Consider the following 17,098-nt stretch of genomic DNA (forward strand, 5'->3'; position numbering starts at 1 on the left):
GACCGCGCGCGGGGCTCCATCCCCGGCTCAGTCTCCTCCCCACGCGCCCCCTCTCCGCCAGGCTGGCCAGCGCCGCCGCGTCCCCGCCGCTGCCCCCCGCCCGCGCCCGCGCCCGAGCCCGAGCCCGAGCCGCCGCGTCGCCGCAGGCTGCCGCCTTGCCCCGAGCTCCCGGCGCGCTCGGCCCCGCTCGGCCCCGGCCCCGCGCGCGGACCATGGAGTAGGCGGACGGCCCCGCGACGCGCTCCCGCAGCCCGCGAGGCCGGAGCAGCCCCGGTGGCCTCGCCCGCCGGCCGCGTTGGCCCGCGGCGGGTCCTCCTCCCGCCGGTCCTCCCCGCTCCTCCTCCTCGGCTGCCGCCGCCCCCGCCTCCCGGCCGCCCCCGCCGCCCCCGCCGCCCCCGCCGCGCCGCCGCCCGAGGCCGAGCGCGGACGCCGAGCGTGGGAGCCATGGAGCGCGAGGAGGACGGGGACCCCGAGCGCCGGGAGGTTGCGGCGCGGGCCGGCGGCGACAAGGAGGAGGAGGAGGAAGAGGAGGGACTGAGCGACAGCGACGACGAGGACGAAGACCGGGAGACCCGCGGCGGCCGCGAGGAGGAAGAAGAGGAGGCGGCGGCCGCCGGGCGGGAGCGCAGCGAGGACGCGCCGCCGCCGCCGCCGCCGCCGAGCGCGGAGCTGCCTCCAGCCGCCGTGCCCGCCGCGGCCGCCCGCGACCGGAGCGGCCGCCGCCCGCCGGGGCCCCAGCCGGGGCCGCTGCCCTGCCGCCCGAAGAGGATGCCGTCGCCCGACGAGGAGGAGCGCGAGCGTCGCCGGAGCCGCCGGAGGGACCTTCTGCTGAGCCAGATAGGCTTCCTGGCCCTGGTGGCGCTGCTGCTCTGGTCGCTGTCGAGCATGCAGGACCACGACGGTGAGTGCTCGCCGCCCGCCCCGAGTGGGCGCTGCGGCTCCGGCGGTGCCGGGCTCCCCGGCCGGGCCGGCGGGCGGGGGTGCCGGGCCGAGGACGCCCCCCTGCCCCTCGGAGGGGGCCCCGGAGGCGAGGACCACGCGGTGGGGCCGCGTCAGGAACGCTGGGCGCCTAGCTGCCCTGGGAACCCTCACCTGTGCCTCCCGGCTCTGCCCTTCCTGCCACGAGCTGGAGGCACTGGGGGCGGCGGCGGGGACGGTTCCCCTAAACGAGTGCCCCGTGGCCAGTAATAAAGTTGTCCTGGTGAGCTTCGGGCCCCTGTGCGCCGTGACCACCTGAGTACTCCTTGGCTTGTGGAGGGAGGGCTGGTTGACTGGTGAGCATACAGTTCTCGAAACCTCTCAGGCGGGATGGACCGGGTAGGAAGCTCCATCCCCGCCTTTCCAGAACAGGTGCGGGGAACTCCTGATAGGAAAAAAGTGCTGGCCCCCGGCTAGGGTTTGGGACTGGTTCTCTTCCATTGACCACTCGCTGGGAAGACGGATCCCTTTTGTGGACTTGCAGCCGGGGAAGAAGCCATTAGGCTGGACTGTCCCTCATTCTGTTCACTGCTCTCAGGGTGCCCTGCGGTGGGAGCCCCCTTTACCCACAACTTTTGTCTTATTTTTGTCCTTGGCCTTTCTTGAGCTGAAATAGGCCTGGTGGAGGAATGTGCTCAGAACAGTTGTCCACGGTAAAGAGTTTGGAGCCTGGGTGTGCAGCTGTCAAAGAAACGGAGGAAAGTCTTGGAAGAATAACTGTTGTAAAACGGTTTTATGTCCCGGCCATTCAAGTGGCACGGTTCCTGGGAAAACAGCCATGGAAATGGTCGTGAGGAAAAGCAGTTCCAGATACAGGCTTTGGTGTTAAGATAGACGGAGCTCCAATACAAGGTGTTACGAAGTGCAGAATGAAGGCATTTGGATAGTGATGGTCAAATATTTTTAAGGGTGCTATCAATTAAAATAGGGACCTCCCCCAGTTGACTGTCTCGTGCCTGGTGGGGAAAGCAGATGGTCGGTCTTGGTCCAGGTCTTAGCCGACTTCAGCATATATGGTAAAAGGAGAGAGCCTGTCCTGGTCTTTGGTGGAGCCCTTGAGACTCCCGGGTTCTCTCCATTTCTCCTGGATCCCAGACTCTCTGGCCATGAGGACTGCCATCAGGAAGGTGACCGTGCCGGGTGAGGGAGGCTCGACCTCTCCAAGGGCAGAGTCTGACCTGTCAAAAGCAGTTCCTGGCTGATTCTCAGAAAGAGGGTTTTCATTAACCCCCTTTTCATCTTCTCAGTTTTGATGAGTGCAGAGCCAGTCTGTACTTCATGCCACCTTTGGAAAGGGGAGTTCCAAGTCACTTACATGCCGGCCATTTTCCTGCAGGTTGGGGTTCTCTGAGCCATCGAATTCCACCACTTTCAAGGCTACAAAAGACATTTTTCTGGATAGAGGATGTGACCCAGATGGTTAAGTCCGTCAGTGGCAGGGGGCTGCCTGGGCCCTGGGAAAGCTGGGATTTTTGGAGGGAGGGGGTGTCAGACACTCAGCAAGCTTGAAACTTGGTGACTAGATGTCATTTGGAGACGGACAGAAATGTTCCTGTTAGGGACTCATGCACAGCCCTTTCCTCCATACCTTCCCTTGATCTGTCTTCTCCTTCCTTCCATCCACATTCTTTTATTTTATTTTTCTTGGCCGCACCATGTGCTCAGCATGCGGGATCTTAGTTCCCCGACCAGGGATCGAACCCGTGCCCCCTGCAGTGGAAGCACAGAGTTCTAACCACTGAACTGCCAGGGAGTCCCCATCCACATTCTCCTTCTGCCTCTCCACCCGCTCCCATACATGTGGCGCTTGAGAAGACCCCCAGCCCAGTAACTGAAGATAACAGTGAACGTCAGTGGGGGGAGTGTGTGCCATCGGGCCGGCGGATGGCATACTAGTTGTAATTCTGTCTCAGATCACCTTTTCTTCCACTAGATATTGATAATTTCATTACACGATGCACAGCAAGATTTCGCAAGGCCCAGGTTTTTCGAGATAATTTTTTAAGATACTGATTAATGTGTGTGAATCTGCAAGTGATTATTTTGCTTGAGGGGTTGCCATTCAGCATACGTAACCATCTGAATAATGACTTTTACCCCGGAAACGTGGGGGATGCTGTACTTGAGGATCCTTCAGTATGGCTAAAGTGTTTGGAATTTAGCCTTGTATTAAAGGCACCGGAGACTTGGAGAGGCCAAGTGATTCGCTTAAGGTCACACAGCAGTTGGGGAGCAGAGGAAGAAACCAACCTGAGGTGACCTGGCTCTTTGATCCCACCTGTGTCCCCTGGTATTCATGCCACAATCTGGGTGCAGCTTTGTAATATTTATATAACCACATGGGGGGGTACCTTCATGATTAGCAAAGGTGATATTTTTATTTATTCACCTTGAAAACCATGCAGTGATTAAGTGTTATTTCTCAGAAGCCTCTTTTCTAACATATATTGATTTTTCTTTTTTTTAAATAAAAAGGACAGTTCTTTTACCAAACCAGAATAGAGATGTGTGGAAGTTATGTTATATAATCTTGTATAACATTTCTAATTGTATGGAATCGGAGATCCCTTTCAGGACATCTAACCAAACTCAGTGTAGATTCTTTCCTGCTCAGATGGGACAGGAGCACTGTTAAGCTTAAGTCAGGAAGAATTAGCGCTGGAATCAAGAAAAATGTTAATTCCCACAACAACAAAAGCAATAATAATATTAACCGGAATTTGGCAGGCTCTTAAGTGCCAGGCCCTGGGCTAAGTCCCCTTTCTATGCGTTGCCTCCTTGAAGCTGCAGACACTTGAGCTTCCAGTGGTGGACAAGGAAAGAAGAGCCCTCGGTGCCCTATTTAGTTGTTGTTGATGAAGATCTTGGTTTTGATCTGTTTTCAGAGGCAGTTGAAATAAGGTGTCAGATTTGCTAACGCGGTTTTCTTTTATTTTTTTGCAGTGTGAATGGATCACTTTGTATGTTTTGAGTAGTTTAATAAAAGTGTTTAATTTTTCTTTGCAGTAAGAAACCTGGTCCTCTTTTTCCGTAAGTGGTGTGGACAAAGCCCAGAGGTCCTAACTTGGGAGTAATTAGACATCCCCTCCTAAAGGTCCCTAGGGTGGTGAATAGTGAAGAAGGACAGTCATACACAGGTATATATGTATAAACTTTGAGATACTCTCTGGCTCAGTTGCTGTTGCTACATAACAGATCACCCCCAAATAGTGGTGTAAAACGACTCTTCCATGTTTTTACTCAAGGATACTTTGTGTCAAGGACTTGGTCAGGGCCTAGTGGGGATGCCTCTGTTCCATGATGTCTGGGGCCTCAGCTGGAGACACTGAAGGCCTGGGGGACTTGGCGGCTGGGTCTGCAGTCGTTTGGAGGCAACATCACTACCGTGTCTGGGGTTGATGAGGGTTGTTGGCTGGATCCTCAGCTGGGCTGTCAACCGGAACACCTACGTGTGGCCTCTCCATATGGCCTCTCCACATGCCTTGGTTGAACTTCCCCAGAGCGTGGCAGCTGGGGTCCAGGAGAACAAGGTGGACGTGCCTGGCATTTTTATGTGTCAGCCTCAGGTGTTGCATAGTGCCACTGCCACTATTTTCTGTTGGTTGGGGCAGTGACATGTCAACCCGAGTTCGAGGAGAGGAGACATTGATGCCACCACTTACTCCATGGAGGATTGTCAGGATACATGGTAAGGTTGAGCACATGTGATGGGAGATGTTGTTGTGGCCATCTTTGGAAAACCAGGATCTTAAAAGGATGATAACTTAGGAGTGATTGTAGACATTCCCCAAGATGGTAAGAGGCAAATAATACATACATATATGCACACACACATATATACGTGTGTGTATGTATATGCGTGTCTGTGCATCTGTATGTATGTACGTATGCTTATATGTGCGCATGTATATATGTGTATTTGAGTGTGTACGCATATGTGCATGTATATATGTGCGCACATACGTGTGTATGTGTGCACATATATGTACATGTGTGTACGTGTGTGTGTGTGTGTGTGTGTATACAATTGCTATTGAAATACCGTCCAGTCATGCTGCTCGCCTTACCTGGTTGGGTCCAGAGATGATATTTGAAGAGCGGCTGCAGTGGGGATTTGAACTGCGCATTTCAGTTGCAGAGCTGAGAGCTCGCATTTAGCTTTGTGGCTCCCCGCCCCTCAGAAGACCCTGACCATGACCTTTCGGTCCCTCCTGTGGCTTCCTGGGAGGCCTGGCTGGACTCTCCAGCTCTTTCTTCCCTCCCTGCCCTCCCCTGTCCGTGCATCACCGCTAAGGCCTTTCTTCTGCTCCTCAGAAAGGGGATGCTTCTGGCCCTAGACCTCTAGCGCCTGCTGGTCCCACTGTTATCACCCCAGCTAGTTCAGCCTGCATCCTTCACTTCCAGGCCCAAGAGCTTCCGGACTAGACCAGGTCCCCCACTGGTCTGTTTGCTCTCTGAACACACTCTGTTTTACCTTTGTAGCATTTTGTTGGCAATTATGTGTTTCTTTGCTTATGATTTGAGTACCATCTCCTCTTCACCAGAGTCTAAGCTCCAGGAGGTCAGGGATCCTGTGACCTTTCCTCACCTTTGTCACCCCATCACATCACCCAGAGTAGATGCTCAAAAGGCATTTGTTAAGTACGGAAGCTGTTTTGATGTCTGAGCGACAGTGCCTGTGATAAAACCTAGCGACTGCATATCAGAGGCCCACTTACAGGCACACTGTATTTTCATGACTTCTAATTCTGCCTCCAATCCAGCACATTCAGTGTTGTTACCCATTTTTCGTGGACTGACCCTGAGCTGAGAAAGGTGAGAGCCTCCATCAGAGCCACTTCATTAAGTGGCAGGGTTTGAATTCAAGCCTGCCTGCATCAGAGCTGCGTGCCTCTGCATCCCTAGCACCAGCCTAGGAGGACTCGAATAGAAAATGGGAATCACACTGCCTTTTTCAGTTGACTCGGGAGTAAAGGAGTAACAGAAGGTTGCTTTCATAGAAGCAGTATTTTAGAAAAACATTCCTTTTCAACCTTTTCTATTTTCTGCCTAAACATATATAGATGTGTCTCCTTCCTCCTGGCTTTTCTTAGCTGCTCATCAACCCAGATTTTTCTCAAAGATTTCCTCCCCTTGTGAGCCTTAAATCCTTGTGGGAAGATTTTTTTTTACCCTGGAGGGTTGGCAAAGCCAAAAGAATTGCAAAACCAGCCATTTGCTAAGGATTCCAAGGCCTGGTGGAAGTTGGCTGATAGGATAGGATTTTGGCAACGCTCTTTTTCCTTAAGGAGATTTCTCTTCCTTGAGCAAAACAATTTCAGAGGGGGAAATAACAGTATGTAGACTTTTATAATGAGGGAACTAAGGTCCGGGGAGTTCAGAAAATGTCCCTGAAGTCGCAGAGCCAATGGGTAGTCCTGCCAAGAAGGGAATTCGAGTTTTCTCGCCTCTTCCTGCCTTCAGTTTCTGTAGAGCTTATTTGGCAGTGGTTTTTGTTTCTCGTTTGCAGTGGTCTCAAACATGGTGTCCTCGTGTGGGATTTGAGAATTTCAAGGATTGAGGATTCAGTGGAAGAAGGTTTTCTATGAGTGAAGCGGTGATGGGTATCTTTGGGCAGTTTAAACCATGGAGTCATGATTTCCCAGACTTGGATGGCATCTTCCAGACTTCCTCCTCCTGTTAGGTCTCAGTCTACCTGCTGTTCTCTCTTCATCCTCATCCCTGGGCTGGTGATGCTCTTCACTGTTGTGCGTCCTGGGGGCTTCACCCTCCCTCACTGGTCTTCCCAACCCTGCCCCCACCTTTGTAAACGGTCCCTTATGAAACTCCCTTAACAGCAGCAGTTTCTTCCCAGACCCGACTGGTGTAAGACACAGGGACCTTGTCTCCTTCATTCAGTAAACATGTGGCTGGGGTGACAGCTGTGTCTGAGACGGATACCCAGAGTATCCTCGTGATGCTCAGACTTTAGTGGGAAGAGAGGCGTTGAACAGCTAATTTTCAAGAATTCAAATGAGAAATACAACATGGCATGGAGGAGATGCTGGTGATCAGGAGAAGCTGGAACCTGGAAAATAAAGGAATTAGGTTGGTGAAGAATGGAAGACAAAAACAAACTTATAGAAAAATAGGTAAAAGAAATGGGAAGGGAATTTGCAAAACCAACCAAACAAATTGCAGATGGCCAAGAGACACAAGTAAAAATCCTCAGCCTTGATAGTAACCAGAGATATCTAAATTTTAAAATTAGGGGTTATCATTTTTCAATATCGGACTAGCAAAAGTGAAAATGGAGTGTTGGCAAAGGTGCAAGGGAGACCACTTCTCTCATTTACTGCAGGTGAAGATGTAGATACATTGGTACCCAGCATGGTGGGAGACTGCAGCAGGTTGATCAGGTGTCAGGCACAGACCCTCCATGAAGCCTCAGCCTTTTAACGAGATCCATGTGTAGAAACGGGAGAGGTGGCACGAGAATGCGAGTGCAGGGGTATTTGAGACTTGGATAGAAATGCAGCTTGCCTGGACCCGTCCGTGACCATGGAGCAGGTTGGTTCTGACCCTGTGAATCTAGAGCGTAGAGTTTAGCTGAGTGTTCCAGGGAGCAGGGGAAGGGCCCTTGTCATTTCTGGAGCTGTCCAGACCCATACAAGTTGCTTATTCAAACGGTGAGATCCAGCCATTATTCTTGCTTGTCAGTCACTCTTCATTTCTGGGAGAGGGGGAACAGATAAAGTCAGCTCATCAGTGACCTAGTTCAGGGGAATTTCGCATTGCAACTTTGTATTTTTCTTTTCATTTTTCTCTTTGTGCTTTCTGCATTGTTTGGCCTGAGCAGAAGTCATTTTCACTTTGGTGACATGAAACTGAACTTGTGAAGGACAGGAAGTAACAAACAGGTTTCTTGCGCAGAATTTTGACCTAAGAACAAAGGGCATGGGCGACCAGTAGAAAGGGGGCGTCACAGTGGACATCAAGAACTCACAAGCACCATTTTTTTATATATTCTTTTTTAGATTCTTTTCCATTATAGTTTATTCCAAGATATTGAATATAATTCCCTGTGCATTACAGTAGGACCTTGTTGTTTATTTTATAAATAGTAGTCTGTATCTGTTAATCCCATACTCCTAATTTATCCCTCCCCCAGCCCGTTGCCCCTTTGATAACCATAAGTTTGTTTTCTGTGTTTGTGAGCCTGTCTCTGTTTTGTAAATAAGTTCATTTGTATCTTTTTTTTAGATTTCACATATAAGTGATACTAAATGATATTTGTCTTTCTCTGTTTGGCTTACTTCACTTAGTATGATAATCTCTGGGTCCATCCACGTTGCTGCAAATGGCATTATTTCATTCTTTTTAATGGCTGAGTAGTATTCCATTGTATATATCTACGTCTTTATCCACTACTCTACTGGACATTTAGGTTGTTTCCAAGTCTTGGCTGTTGCAAATAGTGCTGCAGTGAACACTGGGGTGCATGTATCTTTTCGAATTAGCATTTTCTCCAATTATATGCCCAAGAGTGGGATTGCTGGATCATAGGGTAACTCTGTTTTTAGTTTTTTTTATTAGTGCCATTTTTAAGAAAGAACACGAAATACACATTTTTGGACATTTTGACTTCGATTACTGGTAGGACATCTAGGTGGAATATAGCTGATGATTGAAAGTCAAGATTATAAGTAGTTGCTACAGATAAAGGTCTGTGAGGTTATGCATGGGGGTGAAAATTGTACCTTTGGTTAGTTCTGTGGGTCTCAATCTTCTGTGCCTGTTGTAATCACCGGGGAACTGTAAACCTCACGTCTGGGTCCTGCCCCCCCAGGGATTGTGATGTTATGCTCCAGGGTGTAGCCTGGGCATTGGGATTTTCCTGGAACTCACACATGTGTCTCTCTTGGTTTATTCCTTCATTTTTGGTATGCAGTTTTGGGATCACACACTCATGGTGCCTCCTAAGACAGGGGCTGTGGAAATAACAAAACAAAGGTTTGAGACATTGTGGACATGAAAATATATTAATTCTCTCCCCACACTTAGAAGATCTTTAGGTTGCATCAAGGGTTTGGGTTGGAGCACATTTGCTTTAGAATTTTGAAGGCATGGCTCTTCCAGCCTCTGGTGTTGCCTCTGAGAAGTCTGACGCTGTCCTAGTTTTTAACTGTTTTGTATGAAACCTGTTTTTTCCCCTCTAAAAGCGTGTGTGCTCTTTGCTTTGTTCCTGATGTTCAGTCATATCACAATTAGATGACTGCTGAGGTTCTGTTTTCACGCATTTTCCTGGGTACACTTGCCTGGTTCTTTTAATCTGGAAACTTAGTCCTTCAGGTCTGGGAACTTGTCTTTTGTTATTTCCTCCATCCTAAATTCTCTCTTTACTCTTTCTGGATTACCTATTATTTGGGTGTTTGACTTCCTGCATTGATCTTCTGATTTTCTTATCTCTTCTCTCCTGTTTCTTTCTCATCCTTTTACTCTAATTTCTTTAGGTTTTCTTAGCCATACCTTCTAATTCTTATGCTGAGCTTTTGATTTCTGCCGTCATATTTTTAACTTCCAAGAGCTCCTTTTTCCTCTGAAAATTATTTTTAGTACCATCCTGTTCTGCCTCATCAATACAGTATAATTTCTTATATCCCAAAGTGTGTGTGTGTGTGTGTGTGTATGTGTATATATATACATATATTTATTTATTTATTTATTTATTTATTTATTTATTTTTTTTGCGGTACACGGGCCTCTCACTGTTGTGGCCTCTCCCATTGCAGAGCTCAGGCTCCGGACGCGCAGGCTCAGCGGCCATGGCTCACGGGCCCAGCCTCTCCGCGGCATGTGGGATCTTCCCGGACCGGGGCACGAACCTGCGTCCCCTGCACTGGCAGGCGGACTCTCAACCACTGCGCCACCAGGGAAGCCCCCCAAAGTATATTAATAGTAGTTTTCGAGGTTTTCTTTTCTTTGTATGGACTCTCTCCAAGTTGCTGTTGTCTGTTTGTTGTTATTTTTCATATTATGTGCTTTCTTCTTATGTCAAGGGATCTTTGGCCTCTACTCATATTTAAGTGAGGCCATTAACAAGAGGATTGGGAACTATGCACATAGGAGGGTCTGCTCATGGTGCCTCTGTAAGGTGATCTGACTGGGCCATGTCACTGGGCAATGCTCCTTTCTCTAGTTTTAGATCTTTATCATGGGTTGGTGAGATTTCCCAGAGGAGGGTCACCCAGTGCCCTGTCCTGTGGGCAAAGACCTGGTTACTTCTGCGAATCCAGTGGAGATGAAGTGGGGGTTGTGTGTATGTAGGGGGTCGTTCAGCAGAAACACTTCTATACTCAAGGGCAGTTGTGAGTATGAAGGAGCTGACAATTTACTTTGATACATTGCAGGACGATCCCAAGCTGCTTGAAGTCTCCCGCCCTCCCTCCCCTCCTCCCTTCCTGCCCTCCTCCTTTTCTTTCTTTTAACTCCTATGCATATGAAACTGGTAAGAATTGTTGCCTCCTCGGATGGCTAATGGTCAGGGTAGGGGGAAGGCATAGTTTTTTACCATATCCTTTTTTATTAATTGAATTTTCTGTGTAGGGATAATTGTAGATTCACTGCAGTTGTAAGAGAGAATACAAAGAGATCCCTTGTATGTGTCCTCCGATGGTAACATTCTTGCAAAACTTGAGTATAATGTCATAACCAGAGTAGCAACAGTGATGCAACCCATGAACCTTATTCAGATTTCCCGTTTCTTTTTCCAGTGCATGTGCGCCCACGTGCGTGTGTGTATTACATTCTATCCAGTTTTATCACCTGGGTAGGTTCCTGTAACCAACCCAGTCAAAATATTGGACTGATTCAACATCACAAGGATAACTTGTGTTGCCCTTTTATAACCACACACACTTCATGTACCTTTTTGTACAAACGGAACAGTCATGTTAAGTAACTTCTATCACCTACTCCCCAAATAAAGCTAATTAGAAAATTATAACTTTAATAATTAAGGGAGAGATTGAAGATGGCAGAGGAGTAAGATGTGGAGATCACCTTTCTCCCCACAAATACATCAGAAATACACCTACATGTGGAATAGTTCCTACAGAACACCTATTGAACGCTGGCAGAAGACCTCAGACTTCCCAAAAGGCAAGAAACTCCCCACATACCTGGCCGTGTGGCTGACAGAGTCTTGGAGCTCCAGCCTGGTGTCAGGCCTGAGCCCCTGAGGTGGGAGAGCCAACTTCAGGACATTGGTTCACCAGAGACCTCCCTGCCCCACGTAATAGCAAACGATGAAAGCTCTCTCAGAGATCTCCATCTCAACGCTAAGACTCAGCTTCACTCAACGACCAGCAAGCTACAGTGCTGGACATCCTCTGCCAAACAACTAGCAAGACAGGAACACAACCCCACCCATTAGCAGAGAGCCTGCCTAAAATCATAATAAGTCCACAGACACCCCAAAACACACCACCAGACGTGGACCTGCCTACCAGAAAGACAAGATCCAGCCTCATCCACCAGAACACAGGCACCAGTCTCCTCCACCAGGAAGCCTACACAACCCACTGAACCAACCTCACCCACTGGGGGCAGACACCAAAAACAACAGGAACTACGAACCTGCAGCCTGCAAAAAGGAAACCCCAAACACAGTAAGTTAAGCAAAATGAGAAGGCAGAAAAATATACAGCAGATGAAGGAGCAAGGTAAAAACCCAGCAGACCAAACACATGAAGAGGAAATAGGCAGTCTACCGGAAAAAGAATTCAGAGTAATGATACTAAAGATGATCCAAAATCTTGGAAATAGAATGGAGAAAATACAAGAAACGTTTAACAAGGACCTAGAAGAACTAAAGCGCAAACAATGATGAACAACACAATAAATGAAATTTAAAATTCTCTAGACGGAATCAATAGCAGAATAACTGAGGCAGAAGAACGGATAAGTGACCTGGAAGATAAAATAGTGGAAATAACTACTGCAGAGCAGAATAAAGAAAAAAGAATGAAAAGGATTGAGGACAGTCTCAGAGACCTCTGGGACAACATTAAATGGACCAACATTCGAATTATAGGGGTCCCAGAAGAAGAAGAGAAAAGGAAAGGGACTGAGAAGATATTTGAAGAGATTATAGTTGAAAACTTCCCTTATATGGGAAAGGAAATAGTCAATCAAGCCCAGGGAGCACTGAGAGTCCCATACAGGATAAACCCAAGGAAAAACATGCCAAGACACATATAAATCAAACTACCAAAAATTAAATACAAAGAAAAAATATTAAAAGCAGCAAGGGAAAAGCAACAAATAACATACAAGGGAATCCCCATAAGGTTAACAGCTGATCTTTCAGCAGAAACTCTGCAGGCCAGAAGGGAGTGGCAGGACATATTTAAAGTGATGAAAGAGAAAAACCTGCAACCAAGATTACTCTACCCCACAAGGATCTTGTTCAGATTCATCGGAGAAATCAAAAGCTTTACAAGCAAGGAAAAGCTAAGAGAATTCAGCACCACGAAACCAGCTTTACAACAAATCCTAAAGGAACTTCTCTAGGCAGGAAGCACAAGAGAAGGAAAAGACCTATAATAACAAACACAAAACAATTAAGAAAATGGTAATAGGAACATACATATCGATAACTGCCTTAAATGTAAATGGATTAAATGCTCCAACCAAAAGACATAGACTGGCTGAATGGATACAGAAATAAGACCCGTATATATGCTGTCTACAGGAGACCCACTTCAGACCTAGGGACACATACAGACTGAAAGTGAGGGGATGGAAAAAGATATTCCATGCAAATGGAAATCAAAAGAAAGCTGGAGTAGCAATTCTCATATCAGACAAAATAGACTTTATTAAAATAAAGACTATTACAAGAGACAAAGAAGGACACTACATAATGATCAAGGGGTCTTTCTAAGAAGAAGATATAACAGTTGTAAATATTTATGCACCCAGCATAGGAGCACGTCAATAATTAAGGCAAATGCTAACAGCCATAAAAGGGGAAATCGACAGTAACACAATCATAGTAGGGGACTTTAACACCCCACTTTCACCAATGGACAGATCATCCAAAATGAAAATAAATAAGGAAACACAAGCTTTAAATGATACATTAAACAAGATGGACTTAATTGATATTTATAGGACATTCCATCTAAAAACAACAGAATACACTTTCTTCTCAAGTGCTCATGGAACATTCTCCAGGATAGATCACATCTTGGGTCACAAATCAAGCCTTGGTAAATTTAAGAAAACTGAAATCGTATGAAGTATCTTTTCCGACCATAACGCTATGAGGTTACAGGAAAAAATCTGTAAAAAATACAAACACATGGAGGCCAAACAATACACTACTAAATAATAAAGAGATCACTGAAGAAATCAAAAAATACCTAGAAACAAATGACAATGAGAACATGACGACCCAAAATCTGTGGGTTGCAGCAAAAGCAGTTCTAAGAGGGAAGTTTATAGCAATACAGTCCTACCTCAAGAAACAAGAAACATCTCCAACAACCTAACTGACACCTAAAACAATTATAGAAAGAAGAACAAAAACCCCCCAAAGTTAGCAGAAGAAATCATAAAGATCAGATCAGAAATAAATGAAAAAGAAATGAAGGAAACAATAGCTAAGATCAGTAAAACTAAAAGCTGGTTCTTTGAGAAGATAAACAGAATTGATAAACCATTAGTGAGACTCATCAAAAAAAAAAGGGAGAAAACTCAAATCAAAGAATTAGAAATGAAAAAGTAACAACTGACAGTGCAGAAATACAAAGGATCAGAGATATTACTACAAGCAGCTCTATGCCAGTAAAATTGACAACCTGGACGAAATGGACAAATTCTTAGAAAAACACAACCTCCGGAGGCTGAACCAGGAAGAAATAGAAAATATAAACGGACCAATCACAAGCACTGAAATTGAAACTGTGATTAAAAATCTTCAGCAAACAAAAGTCTAGGACCAGATGGATTCACAGGTGAATTCTGTCAAACATTTAGAGAAGAGCTAACACCTATCCTTCTCAAAATCTTCCAAAATATAGCAGAGGGAGGAACACTCCCAAACTCATTCTACGAGGCCACCATCACCCTGAGACCAAAACCAAAGATGTCACAAAAAAAGAAAACTACAGGCCAATATCACTGATGAACATAGATGCAAAAATCCTCAACAAAATACTAGCAGGCAGAATCCAACAGCACATTAAAAGGATCATACACCATGATCAAGTGGGGTTTATCCCAGGAATGCAAGGATTCTTCAATATATGCAAATCAATCAATGTGATAAACCATCTTACCAAAATGAAGGATAAAAACCATATAATCATCTAAGTAGATGCAGAAAAAGCTTTTGGCAAAATTCAACACCCATTTATGATAAAAACTCTCCAGGTGGGCTTCCTTGGTGGCGCAGTGGTTGAGAGTCCACCTGCCGATGCAGGGGACACGGGTTTGTACCCCTGTCCAGGAGGATCCCACATGCAGCGGAGCGTCTGGGCCCGTGAGCCATGGACGCTGGACCTGCGCGTCTGGAGCCTGTGCTCCGTAACAAGGGGGGCCACAACAGTGAGAGGCCCGCATACCACAAATAAAACAAGCAAAAAAACAAAAAAACTCTCCAGAAAGTAGGTATAGAGGGAACTTACCTCAACATAATAAAGGCCATATATGACAAACCCACAGCCAACATCATTCTCAATGGTGAAAAACTGAAACCATTTCCAGTAAGATCAGGAACAAGACAAGGTTTCCCACTATCACCACTATTATTCGACATAGTTTTGGAAGTTTTAGCCACAGCAATCAGAAAAGAAAAAGCAATAAAAGGAATTCAACTCAGAAAAGAAAAAGTAAAACTGTCACTGTTTACAGATGACATGGTACTATACATAGAGGATCCCAAATATGCTACCAGAAAACTACTAGAGCTAATCAAAGAATTTGGTAAAGTAGCAGGATACAAAATTAATGCACAGAAATCTCTGGCATTCCTATATACTAATGATGAAAATTCTGAAAGAGAAATTAAGGAAACACTCCCATTTATCATTGCAACATAAAGAATAAAATACCTAGGAGTAAAGCTACCTATGGAGACAAAAGACCTGTATGCAGAAAACTGTAAGACACTGATGAAAGAAAATAAAGATGATACAAACAGTTGGAGAGATATACCATGTTCTTGGATTGGAAGAATCAACATTGTGAAAATGACTATACTACTCAAAGCAATCTACAGATTCAATGCAATCCCTATCAAACTACTAATGGCATTTTCCACAGAACTAGACTAAAAAATTTCACAATTTGTATGGAAACACAAAAGACCCCGAATAGCCAAAGCAATCTTGAGAAAGAAAAACGGAGCTGGAGGAATCAGACTCCCTGACTTCAGACTATACTACAAAGCTACACTAATCAAGACAATATGGTACTGGCACTAAAACAGAAATATAGATCAATGGAACAGGATAGAAAGACCAGAGATAAACCCACACGCATATGGCCACCTTATCTTTGATAAAGGAGGCAAAAATATACAATGGAGAAAAGACAGCCTCTTCAATAAGTGGTGCTGGGATAACTGGACAGCTACATGTAAAAGAATGAAATTAGAACACTTCCTAACACCAAGCACAAAAATAAGCTCAGAATGGATTAAAGAACTAAATATAAGGCCAGACACTATAATACGCTTAGAGGAAAACATAGGCAGAACACTCTATGGCATACATCACAGCAAGATCCTTTTTGACCCACCTCCTAGAGAAATGGAAATAAAAACAACAGTAAGAATTGGGACCTAATGAAACTTAAAAGCTTTTGCACAGCAAAGGAAACCATAAACATGCCGAAAAGACAACCCTCATAATGGGAGAAAATATTTGCCAATGAAGCAACTGACAAAGGATTAATCTCCAAAATATACAGGCAGCTCATACAGCTCAATATCAAAAAAACAAACAACCGAATCCAAAAATGGGGAGAAGATCTAAATAGACATTTCTCCAAAGAAGATATACGGATTGCCAACAAACACATGAAAGGATGCTCAACATCACTAATCATTAGAGAAATGCAAATCAAATCTACGGTGAGGTATCACCTCACACCAGTCAGAATGGCCATCATTAAAAAATCTACAAGCAATAAATGCTGGAGAGGGTGTGGAGAAAAGGGAACCCTCTTGCACTGCTGGTGGGAATGTAAATTGATACAGCCACTATGGAGAGCAGTATGGAGGTTCCTTAAAAAACTACAAATAGAACTACTATACAACCCAGCAATCCCACTACTGGGCATATACCCTGAGAAAACCATAATTCAAAAAGAGTCATGTACCACAATGTTCATTGCAGCACTGTTTACAATAGCCAGGACGTGGAAGCAACCTAAGTGTCCATCGACAGATGAATGGATAAAGAAGCTGTGGCACATATATACAATGGAATATTACTCAGCCATAAAAAGAAACAAAGTTGAGTTATTTGTAGTGAGGTGGATGGACCTAGAGTGTGTCATACAGAGTGAAGTAAGTCAGAAAGAGAAAAACAAATACCGTATGCTAACACATGTATATGGAATCTAAAAAAAAAAATGGTTATGAAGAACCTAGGGGCAGGACAGGAATAAAGACACAGGCACAGATGTAGAGAATGGGCTTGAGGACATGGGGAGGGGGAGGAGTAAGCTGGGACGAAGTGAGAGAGTGGCATGGACATATATACACTACCAAATGTGAAATAGATAGCTAGTGGGAAGCAGCTGCATAGCACAGGGAGATCAGCTCGGTGTTTTGTGACCACCTGGAGGAGTGGTATAGGGAGGGTGGGAGGGAGACGCAAGAGGGAGGAGATATGGGGATATATATTTATGTATAACTGACTCACTTTGTTATACAGCAGACCCTAACACACCATTGTAAAGCAATTATACTCCAATAAAGATGTTAAAAAAAAAGAAAAAAAAAAGAATTAAGGGAAATTCCACCACCAGTAATGTTGTTCTACTCCAAAGACTGCTTGTAAGTTTTGGGAGGGGAGACAAGTGTAAGGAAGGTCAGTTTGCATTAGTGAAGTTAGGTCGGACGTTG

General features: G+C 45.6%; 1 protein-coding gene across 1 annotated transcript in view; it reads left to right on the plus strand.

Annotated features, from left to right (window-relative positions):
- Positions 1 to 768: 768 nt before the first annotated feature.
- The window catches only part of SLC24A3 (solute carrier family 24 member 3), a 463,454-nt gene continuing 447,124 nt past the window's right edge, over positions 769 to 17,098 (plus strand). Inside the window, exon 1 of the mRNA XM_065892354.1 lies at positions 769 to 901. Within this exon, the coding sequence (XP_065748426.1) occupies positions 769 to 901 (133 nt within the window). The remainder of the gene's footprint in view (positions 902 to 17,098) is intronic.

Source organism: Phocoena phocoena, chromosome 15 (genome assembly GCF_963924675.1).
Source record: "Phocoena phocoena chromosome 15, mPhoPho1.1, whole genome shotgun sequence".
NCBI classification, from domain to species: domain Eukaryota; kingdom Metazoa; phylum Chordata; class Mammalia; order Artiodactyla; family Phocoenidae; genus Phocoena; species Phocoena phocoena.